Source organism: Phoenix dactylifera, chromosome 3, assembly GCF_051530095.1.
Source record: "Phoenix dactylifera cultivar Ajwa chromosome 3, Ajwa_hap1_PhDact_Kaust_v1.1, whole genome shotgun sequence".
In the NCBI taxonomy this organism is placed as follows: domain Eukaryota; kingdom Viridiplantae; phylum Streptophyta; class Magnoliopsida; order Arecales; family Arecaceae; genus Phoenix; species Phoenix dactylifera.
In genome coordinates this window covers 41,636,001-41,646,978 of record NC_143192.1, presented here as the reverse complement: position 1 = coordinate 41,646,978, position 10,978 = coordinate 41,636,001, and the positions used below count along the sequence as shown (strand labels likewise).

General features: G+C 40.8%; 2 protein-coding genes across 3 annotated transcripts; both read right to left on the bottom strand.

The window, feature by feature from the left end:
* Positions 1-403: 403 nt before the first annotated feature.
* On the bottom strand, positions 404-1,694 carry LOC103717363 (putative membrane-associated kinase regulator 6). Its single transcript, XM_008805712.6, has 2 exons — positions 766-1,694; positions 404-630 (listed from the first exon to the last, which is right to left on the bottom strand). Exons 1-2 carry the CDS (start codon positions 1,525-1,527, stop codon positions 616-618), a joined length of 777 nt encoding a protein of 258 aa, XP_008803934.3. The 5' UTR covers positions 1,528-1,694; the 3' UTR covers positions 404-615.
* A 2,945-nt stretch (positions 1,695-4,639) lies between these two features.
* On the bottom strand, positions 4,640-9,648 carry LOC103717362 (RNA-binding protein-like RNA recognition motif protein). 2 transcript variants are annotated; one of them, XM_088718453.2, is made up of 5 exons: positions 9,449-9,648; positions 6,509-6,570; positions 5,515-5,704; positions 5,258-5,384; positions 4,640-5,186 (listed from the first exon to the last, which is right to left on the bottom strand). In XM_088718453.2, exons 3-5 carry the CDS (start codon positions 5,592-5,594, stop codon positions 4,917-4,919), a joined length of 477 nt encoding a protein of 158 aa, XP_088574579.1. In that variant the 5' UTR covers positions 5,595-5,704; positions 6,509-6,570; positions 9,449-9,648; the 3' UTR covers positions 4,640-4,916. The 2 variants fall into 2 exon arrangements, with proteins under 2 accessions (XP_088574579.1, XP_008803933.2); XM_008805711.6 differs by lacking the exon at positions 6,509-6,570 and having other exon boundaries at positions 9,449-9,647.
* Positions 9,649-10,978: the final 1,330 nt, after the last annotated feature.

Genomic DNA, 10,978 nt, shown 5'->3' with positions numbered 1-10,978 from the left:
AGAAGTGAATTTGCGAGTTTCTTCCCTACACTGTTGAGCAGGGTCTCTTTCTTGTTTGGCTTTTCCACCACTATTTGATTGCATAAAACAAGGAAGAGCTGCTTTCTTACACTAAGATCGCCTCTGTCTTCGTTAAACCTAGAGACAATTATATACAAATCATATGTCTCTGCTCTGTTTTGGGTTGTCAGGATAAGATACGAGTTTGACAAAGTTTAATTAGAAGGCGTTAACATCAGAATGAGACCATAAACCCGCAAGATGATCTAGCAGTGGCCCAGGTCAAATGTAGGCCAAAATGACATCAATAATTGCATTTAAACCGAAGGTATCTGAACTGCTCCATCAAATGGCATGTCTTGAACTGTAACAAAGTCCACTATCAAATGTAAAACAGTCAATATTAAAAGAGAGGTTCTTTCTTTTACTTCAAAACTTTTCCGATGAACAAAATGCAAGATGCTTTCTTTCTTTCCTCAAAAGCTCTACATCTACAGAGCCTTTCTGTGACTTTACATGAGAAGATAAGACCAAAAGAGATTGTTCAGCGTTGCCATTCTTTTAGGATTCTTCTTTTCTCCTGGTTTCCTCTCTAGCCATGCTCTGCTGCCTCCCTTATGAAGCCTGTCCCTGATAGAGCTCAAGAAAAAATAATAAAAATCATAAGCAAATCCAACGAAATTCCATCCTAGTATAGCATTCAACTGCTTTGAAAAAGAAAACAGGGGAAAAGACCTATAATTGTCAGTGTGTTATTGGACTTACGATTGATCTTTTGCAGTAAAGAATTGCATCATAGATTGAGCTGTCAGCATTTCCACGGCACCATTCTATGCTTGAGAAGGCAGTTGTCATCCTTGGAGAATCTCGGACCGAATCCCTGCAGCTTGTCGCTGACTTCGGAGAACTCAAGCTCAGCCCTCTCACCTTGTTATACAATGGCATGAGAAGGCACAGGTACTTCCATAAAATTTTCTTCGGAGACTTCGTGCAATTCCTGAAGAAAGGAGACTTGAACTTTCCGCTTCTTGAAGCAACACTCTTGGATGAACAGGATAAGCTCATTGAAATTGGTGTGCTTTCTGCTGAATGGAAGAGTGGCGAAGAGTTTGAGGAAACAGGCCTACTTTGAACTGTGTAGAAGTACCGTGACTGGAATCGGTTGCTCCGAGAGAGCAATGCTTTTGATGAGTCCAGTGAGTTAGATCTGCTAAAATTGGTGCCAAAGGACTCACAGCCTACTTCACTCTGAGGTGGGTTGTGGAGGTGGAGTGGCAGGAGGAGGCCATTAGAGAAGATCTGGTCTGCATGGACTGAGACTGGAGATTGGGAGCTTGGGAGATTGAAATTGAAGTCATGGGCATCATTCGTCCAGCGCATCGAAAACAAGTCGGGGTCCATTTCGATGAAGGAGCTACCATCAAAGGAGCGGCGGAAGCTGCTATTGAGGGATTCAAAGGAGGGCTTGATGTTCACCAGCCACCCATAAGAGAAGCTATCACCAAAGAGCTGTTGAGAGGTCTCCATGAGGCTGCAAGACTGAAGGTTGGGAGCTTAGGAAGGAAGACTATGGGGATGATGAGGATGGATGATAAGAAGGGGGGATATGAAATAGAATGGCCTGATGCATAAGTACAAGAAAGAATGCATCATAGAACTTGTTGATTGATTAAATGACCATGATGGCCCTACTCTTTAATTTAAATGGTGAAATCTTTTTAGGGAAGTGTTCTTTTGCTGGGACATGCCTAGGATGTCACACATCTTTTCCTGAACTGAAAAGCTAAGGGCATATAATTATTGTAAGGAAATGTTTAATAAATACGGCCTGTCTGAGTTTACTTTTGCTTTTTAATAATTTTTTGGTCAGCTTGCCTGCTGATGATTTCAAGAAATCATCTGGGGTAGGTCCCCTTGAGGCCTTTAGTTAAATTGTAAGGACCTTTAACTCCAATTCTCCATGGTGGCCTTTATTTGGATTAGATTCAGTATTACCACGCCAAGAAGCAACAGTAGATCCCAACTTGAAAAAAATAATCAGTGGTAGATCTATGTTATGTCTATGTCTGCATCTGTAAAGCATGCTAACTTAATTGAAGAATTAGTAGCATACACTATAATTAGCAAACCTAGCAATACCTCAGGATAAGTAAAACTACGTCAAAATGAGGCTGCCTTGGATTTTGCATATATAAGCTAACAATACTAATTGCATGAGCCATATTTGACCTCATGATAGTTAAATAGATCAAACCATCTGACCACTAGAAATGGCAACCAATGTATGCATATTCTTAGTATAATCTTCCTAGGTGATAATAAGTACTAACTGCACTAAAAGACAAAGTCAGACACTAATTGTAAGTTACAAAGTGAAAGATAAGATGCGATTTCTTTTATTAAAGATGATGAACAGGCCAAGCAGTGAAGAAATTATTAGATATTTTTGTAGGCTGAAATACACACACACACACACATATATATATATAATTTTGATTATTCAATTTGGCAGACAACCGCCCAGATTCTCTATTTCTTTTATTCCCTTTCCCTAGGGCGGTAGACAGGTTGGAACTAAATAATTCGTTGTCGATGTTCATGCCGTCTGAGTACGCTTCTAGTAATGCAGGATCCAAACTTTGATTTATAAATATCATCTCAAGATATGGCTCAAGCCGCTTTCAGTCATTTTTTAAAGAAGTTTGCTCCCTTCACAAGCATCTAAATATAATGGCACAAAATGCAGTAGAGCATTGCACATAGCATGCGGGATGAGGTTGTCATGTTTTTAAAGGACACAAGGTGCGTGTTGTTGCATGGCAAGTTGTGTCATCTGTGCCGATTTGCACTAATAGCATTCACCAAGAAAGTTGCTTGACAGAGAAGAAATAAGAATTAACGGGTATTGTTTGTAACATAAAGCAAATCAGAGCATCCAATCTCCAGCTGAATTTTATTTACTGGAGGGTTGGAATGGTCGCACGGAGTTGCTGGCAATCTCCAACTTCGACAATTTTTCTCCATATAATAAGAAGTCCTTCTGGGTTCCTTAAACTTTACCATGTCTCAAAAAAAAAAAAGGAAAATTGATTTCCAGTTGCTGAATAACCAATTAAAAGCTAGTTCATGAAATCTTCGATTTCTATACAAAATTGATTTCTATCTCACAGTATCAACCAGGTTTGGCGATTGTTTTTCCGTATTTTCTAGTTAGATTGATTTTCCATTTTGGGTACACCAAACAGACTCTCTTTGAAGTTAATGGTGATATGAAAAATTCCTTTATAAATATCTCAAAGAATGTAAAATACTTTGCATGCATACTAGTACCCATCTAAAGACCCTAGTAGGAAAAGTATTAGTGCACAAACTCATTAGAGAAATGGAAAGTAATGAAAGGAAGTAGTTGGTGTCAAGTAACCCAGAAGGTGACGTTCTAACGGATTCCTAATATAAAATTAAAAATACCTACTCTTACGTCAGGCATGAGCATGATTTAAGTGGCAGCTTTGAATTAACAAAAGATTTCATTATCGATGGCAACGCGAGGGATGACCTACCAAGTGACAGGATGTCTTAGAACTGAAAACAAGTTCATAAATCCTACTTTGAGACACAACTAGGATAGACCAAATTAAGCAGTAAGCAGCCTCAGGGCTTATAATTGAGCGGTCGCTGTTTCTCCAAGAAAATTATTGTACTTCGTTTCTTTTTCTATAATGACCGAGGAGGGAATGGATGATTACTTTGCAAGTCGCTCATCACAAAATGGAAGGTATCATCCTTGTGCTTGCATCACTAGACATAAATATAAATTAGCAATTGAGTTCAAGACTTCAGCAGCCAATTAGATAGATGCCTGAAACTAATTTACCATCTCCATACCAAACTATTGTCATGTCTTAATCAGTATGTACTAATCAAACCATGTTCTTCCCGCACACCATTGGGCCACCTTTCTTTTTCTTTCTCCTTTTCTGCCTCTACGATGTTGCTCTTATTATTAAAATAAGAACCCATTAGAAGAGGATTTTATTTGAGCTATGGTGAATGACATGGCCTGTTCAAAAAAAACTAATAAGACCGCGAACTGAATAACTTCTTATATGACCTGAATACCTTATGAGTCAGGAGAGAAAATTGTCTAGAACATTTTAAAAATTGTTGTCTTTTGATTTTATTAGGTATATCCATACTTAAACCCATTTTAGACCAAACATCCCCCCGCCCTCCAAAAAAAAAAAAAAAAAAGTTCTGCAGGACATCCCATCTACATCTTTCAAGGGTACAGACAGGCCCTATCAGATTTCAGAAGGCATATGAAACCGACAAGTACATTTTCATTAGAAATACATGGCGGTCTGGAAACTTGACACGAGTAATTGCCCTTCGTAGACTTCAGAACAACCAATTACAAATTTTACTATGTTGTTACTAATGTAGATAAAGCAAAAACAAGTACAGCATGCAAGAGCTATGATGAAGCTCATGAAATTTGAGGCTCTGTGGGCACCACGCACCCAGAAGCATTTCTAGTGGTGATTCACCGGAGTGGAGATAAAATGAACAATGATAGAAACAGAAAATGCAGGAAAAAAAAATCAAGAAATTTAGAAGAAGATGACGGGAAACCTGAAAATAACTGAAGAAAAAAATGGATAAATTGTAGAAAAGAATGTAGATCATGCAAAGAGGAAGGAATGGTGTGCCAACTAAACTAATGTTCTGATACAAGGAGAAAGACGAGAAGTTGATACAAGGAGAAAGACGAGAAGTTGATACAATGAGAAGAGACGACACTCGAGTTCTGCAAATGAGAAAGCTGGTAGCATATCTTCTGGTGTCTTGTACAGATCATTAAAGCATACCAACATCAGTCTGTTTCTTGACATCCCCTAGAAGAACAATCCACAAATTCAAGGAGTGCCGTCTGTTTGTAGCCTTGGTTTCTTCGAGCCACAGCCTTCTTCTTCCAAGGATTTCAGTTTATTCTTTATCGCAGCAATCTTGGCACTCCGGCTCATTTGTCCTGATGTGCTGCATGTAATGCTTGGCATTTTAGCATCACAGGCAGTTTTGAGGGGATTTGCTGTCTCTGCCAAATACTTCTCGCTGGCAAAACGGACAACCAATGGGCGCCCACAAGCTAACCTGCCGTTCATCTTTGATTTTGCCAGTTGTGCCTCCTGCATGCTCACTTCAAATGGAAATAATGAGGTTATGCATTATAGAGGACAGGTTAGAGTTTGTTGACTACCTCCTTGGTACTATACTGGATAAAAGCATAACCACGAGGCTCTCCACGTTTAGGACCTCGTGTGTGCCACAAAAAATCCTCGGACACAATTTTTCCAAATGGAGAGAACATTTTGATTACATTGGCCCTGCAAATAGTTGAGAAGTTTTGATGAAGAATAAGCACAAGCCAAGCAAAATGGACTAAAAATTAAGAGGAAGACATTAAACTTTTTTTTTTTAATAAAAAAACTGAGAGCAGAATGATTATATCCTTACTCTGTGATTCTTTGGTCAAGATTGCCAATGTACAGTCTGCTTTCACCTTTCTCATCGACCATGCTTTTCGGGTCCTGCATTTCTATTGAGCGATGCAGCAATTTGATAAAGTGATATGGACGCTTGGCTTCTATAATGAGACAACACTGTTGCACATGATATCGGCAGCACTTCTTAGGGACATGATCACCTGAAGAGTGCATTATCATGAGACCCCAAGCTCAGAGATTAAATATCAAAGCAAAGCAACATGGGTACCAAATGTATGACCCCGAAATAAGAAATTGTAGCGAAATGAGGTATATTGGTGGGGACGGTTTGTTGGGTCCCTAACGTGAGGATTTAATGCTAAAGCAGAGTCTCTTTTCAACAAACCAAGGCCAACCCTGCATGTTTCCTTGACAAAATGGTCTTTTGCATATATCAATGCATCATAAATTTACAACTGTTAGCCAGTTCTCTAATACAGTGATAATATCACGAGGAGCGAGTGTTTCAAATCCTCCAATCTGATCTCTTCTCCCATTTATCCACTGCTTCTTCCGCCCAAAAAAGAAAAATCAAAGCGCCGACCAACAAAGCCCCTACTGCCATGCCTCCAACCAAACAAAACTCTCTCTAATACTAGCCCAAGTGGAGCATTTTATAGAGGTTTCAACCATACAAAAAATGGTAGATGAAAGACAAGGGCAACTGAGGGGCTGTGGAGAGGAAGATACAGAAATTTAACCTTTCCTAGGGGAATTCTTTGGGCATTCAGGCTAATGATAGGTATCTTACCAGCAAAGTCCCTGTTCAGGACGTCTTTGCTGCTCATTACACATACACTGCATTGAAGTGAACTACTTACTACAGAACCTTGAATAATCTTTTAAAGATACAGGCTCTGTATCTGAATGTGTGTGTGTGTGTGTGTGAGAGAGAGAGAGAGAGGATGGAGTTCGCAGGGCAGGTCTCTGCATTTGATCTAGATCACAACACCTGCCACACATACCATTGCATATATTTCTATTTTCATATGAATAGCAACTGCCGATGTTCAAAGGCTAACAATCACTGCAGAATCAGCAGAAAACACAAGAAAACTATAAATAAGTGAGCTGTAATTTGGAAGCCAATAATCATAAAGTAACTTAATCCAAGTTCTTGCACATTCTTTACCAAAAGACAGAAAAGTTTGCAAATCAATTAACTTGTAGTTTAAACTTTTCACTGCATATCATGTGACAACACCAAAAGCCACAACAGAAATGGAGCATTGTCAAAAGTTAATGTTGTAGCTGGCAAGATATGAGATGATGCTATAGGAAATTCATAAATGTATATGTTAATATAAATGTGTTATACTGAAATCTAGTGTCAATTTTTGAAGTGATTAAGTTGCAATTATTACAACTTATTAAAAAAAAGGCTTCTATGCGTACCCTTAAAATATCTCAAATTACATGTATACCCTTATAAATATCTGAAATTACATACACACCCACACAGATTTGCTATTTATGTGCATAACCTTATAAATTATTTCTTTTTATGCGTATTATCTTAACTCTATAAGGAAAGACATGAAAAAAATAATTTATAAGGGTAATGATGGGAGGCAAAATAGATCATCCTATTCCAGCATAGAGTCACCCAATTTCGGCCGAGCAGACCTCAGAGCCGAGCAGGCTGAAGAGGTACGATAACGTCCCAATCCGAGCTCCGGGGCGCCCTACAGTGCTGACCGCGAGCCGAAGAGACTCCCTTGATCACAGGCAACAACGCCAAGAGCCAGGCAGGCCTCGGCACTGCCAAGAGCCAAGCTGACCTCAGCCCCGCCAGAGGCTCGAGCCAACCTTGCCAAGCACATGTCGCGGCCTCCAAACTTGCCCAACCTCGCCTATAGCCGTGCCTAGACACACTATGACGCGTCAATCAGGGGACATACATTGTCACACCTATTAAGGGTCATACCCTGTTGCATTTGTCAAGGGTCATATCCTATCGCACCCGCCGACATGCCATCTCCAGCTATTGGCCAGCTGATCACATCTCAGCCCAAGATTTCAAGTAATAGCCGTCACCCTCACCCTATAAAAAAGGGTAGAAAAAGGCCCTCGGTAAGCTTTTACAGGCATTCTTAAGCATCTACAAGCTATTTTGCGCTACAAGAGGCCATCAAAGGCACTTAGAAAGCTCTCCCCTCCACATAAAAGATCCGGCTAACTTAGCCATCGGAGGGCCTTCGCCGGAATCTCCGGCCAAGGCTTTGTGCAAGTACTCCGGAGCGCAGGGAGGTGGCTCTTCTTTTCCATCCTAGTCGGCGTCTTCTCGGAGGCACCCCGGAATACCGGAGGTGGCCCTCTTCTCCGTTCCAGCTGGCGTCTCCTCGGCTCCCTTCCGGCGTGGTCACCCTCAGGCCAAATTTCAACCACAACATATGGCGCTAGGAGGGCCTGAGTTGTGATCATGAGGCTAAGAAATCAAGGAGCTTCTAGTGCATCGAGGCGCCAGGTACCGACTCCCGGCAACTCACCTCAAAGTTTGCCACCTGTGGCACCGACGGACCAACTTTTTCAGGTCCTGCTAGAGCAGCACAGTCCGCTCGTCCAGCAGGTCCAAACACTCACCGCGGCCGTTCAAGGCCTGCAATAGGCAGAAGCCCAGCCTGCACCCCCTCCTCGTGGGCACGAGTCCATACGACGGCACTCGCAATGCAATTCTCCCGCTAAGTAGGGCACGAGGGTCCACGACGGCACTCGTAGTCGCCTGTTCTACCGCGGCCCCTCCTTAAGCTACTTCTCTGGCCGGCGGGGGCAGCTCGGCCTTATGAGCGGGCTCTCCCCGCGTGGCACCCGAGGAAGATTCAATCCTCAGTCTCTTCGATCTCGGCTCAGGCCGAGCTCCACCCGAGGCGGCCACCCTCTTATTGTACCTAGAAATCATGGTCTTGGCGCTGAAGATCATTTCTACAATTTCTAACAGCAAGAACTCAAATAAGAATCAAGTATGAAAAAAAAGAATAAAAAATGACCGCGTCGCCCTTACTCTCGGGATGAGCCGAGCTCGGGCCAACATTCAACAAGACCTCCTCGCTGAGCAGTCTGTCCAAAATTCTCTCAGAATTTATTTCTTTTCTTACATTTTTATACAAGTACACCATATACATATGGATATGCTCGACAAATCCTGGATCTCTGCAGTACCCTGGTTTCATTGTAATGTTCCCAATCTTTTAGTGCTTTGCATATTTTTTATGGATTCTGCTAATAGCTTTTCAGGCTTTATGATTTTCTGGTCTTTCTGACACAAATTTATCATTTGTCCCCATCAAATGGGGGATGGTACATCTTTTGTACCCCACTCCTCTCAAATTCCTAAATAGTTTCTATTTCCACTCCTAATTATGTCTCATCTCAACTAATTTTTTCCTCCACATAAAAAAGCACACATCTGAAACAAATAATTCATATTTGACGGCCATAATCCAAGTCACCCACTTGAAACAAAAGATGAATTACAACATCCCCTACCATTAACCATGACATGCAATTAGAACATCTACTCTTTCCAAAGCAATCAACCAAAAATCCCCACAGCAAGACTGCATTTGATACAGCTTCCAGATTCCACCTTCGCACTTGACGTAGCACAAAGTGATTCAAGACAGGCATGCCCATCAAAACATACACAGCGCCTTCAACACTATGCCTAATCGACCACAAGAATCCGAACTTTCTACTATTACAGGTACCAAAAAAAATTTGAGGGGACAGAAACAGAAAAATGCATACGATATTCGATTCACATCGATATAAATCCGAAACAAATAAAGAGACCAAGATCTAAACTAAAAACAATATAACAGCGGGAGAAAGATACGCATCAAGATAACGGTAGAAGAGGAGGAAGAGGAATAAAGATAAAATCATGAGAGAAGGAACCATAATACCTTTCCCAGCCTGAAATTAAACAGTCCAAATTCCTCCCGCTGAGAGAAGATACAAGATCAGAGCATAAAGCGAAAGAGAGAAGCCGGCGGCGGTGGCGGAGAGGACTCGCGAGGGTTTGATACTTTCTAGGGATTTTAAGGGACGAGGCACCTCCCCCCTCCTCCAAGCCCAAGTCCGAGACAGCTTCTTGCGTTGCAAAAATTAAAAGGAAATACTTTGTAGGCTTGGGTTGGCTCGCCGTCCTCCGGCCGCATTGTTTTAATCCATGGGCCGCGAGTATATTAGATATATATTATATATATATTGGGCCGAGACTTGATTCCACCAGCTCCATGTGGGCCTGCAACTGAAACCAGCCAACTTCTAGGTCAGAGTGGGTTGAGCCAGGTGGCTATAGCTGGAAACTGATCTGTCTAACTTTATGGCACGCGACAGGAACAATGTTCCAAGAAAAAGAGTTCTCGACTAATGGATTGGTGCTGCACGCCAAAGAGGGTACTTCAATCAGGATGGTAATTTCTAACCTAGGCCTACCCAATCTTGACCCAACCTGCTTAACCTGATCAATCATGTTCGCAAATCATGTACACATCAGCCAATCCTGGCCCACCAATTTCTTAGGTAGATGCAGCTTGTACTTTTTGAATGTATGAAGTCTGTGGAAAAGCTAGTACCTTGTTATTATTGTAATAGCATTAATAGAGAACAAGATACTAGAATACCTAGGGAAGGTGCACTCCTTCATAAGGTTTTATGCATTTGTCTTGTATCTTCCTTATGTTGCTGTCAATTAACTCAAACAACTTGTTTTTTCACAATTCAATAGTTCCACCTTGTTTGGTTAGTTCCTCAGTTCCTACCAATTTCCTCGATGAACCACCCCTTCTCATATGGAAAGAGTAAACCTTCCTGCAAGCAAAAGATAATCATATGTATGTATTAATGTATGTGTGTATGTGTGTGTATTGATATTTGTATATATTTTTAGAAAATTATACGATACATGAGCTATTGGACAATTGATTCAATAGTTTAGAACTATTTATATATAAAAAAGCTTAGAGCTAAAAAGATATATGAGATGTAATACAAATGATACAAAAACAGTAAAAAGTACCCTATCCATTTCATATAAAGCTTAAAACTAAATAGGCTTCGATCTTAAACGGAACAACACGTCCCCTACGGGTCAAAACTAAAATATAAAGTTTGAATGGTGGTGGAAACTAATTTTCTTGCAAGTAACCTGATTCAAGGATACACGTGATGAGTTTAGTCCCAGTTACCAAGATTGAAAGTGAGATGCGGAACATACTACAATATCATGAATGTCTGAAATGTTGAACAGAAAGGTTGGTCTTTGAACCGGCGAGACTTTTCAACTCAAGGAATAGTATGATGAGTTTTGCTTTCAACAGGAATCCCCAAGCCAAGTTGAGTCAATATATTTTTTTTAAATTGCCATTTTTATTCAATTTTCTACTGTATCATCAGATATATTACCTAAGGAGTTCTGACTTTAGTACTTG

Bases quoted from the DNA above. Each gene is read 5' to 3' on its own strand.
- LOC103717363 (XM_008805712.6), bottom strand. From the start codon at position 1,527: ATGGAGACCTCTCAACAGCTCTTTGGTGATAGCTTCTCTTATGGGTGG.
- LOC103717362 (XM_088718453.2), bottom strand. From the start codon at position 5,594: ATGCAGGACCCGAAAAGCATGGTCGATGAGAAAGGTGAAAGCAGACTG. The intron at 5,385-5,514 runs GTAAGGATATAA...AACTATTTGCAG, and splicing joins CTTGACCAAAGAATCACAGA to GGCCAATGTAATCAAAATGT. The intron at 5,187-5,257 runs GTAGTCAACAAA...GTGAGCATGCAG, and splicing joins TCCAGTATAGTACCAAGGAG to GAGGCACAACTGGCAAAATC.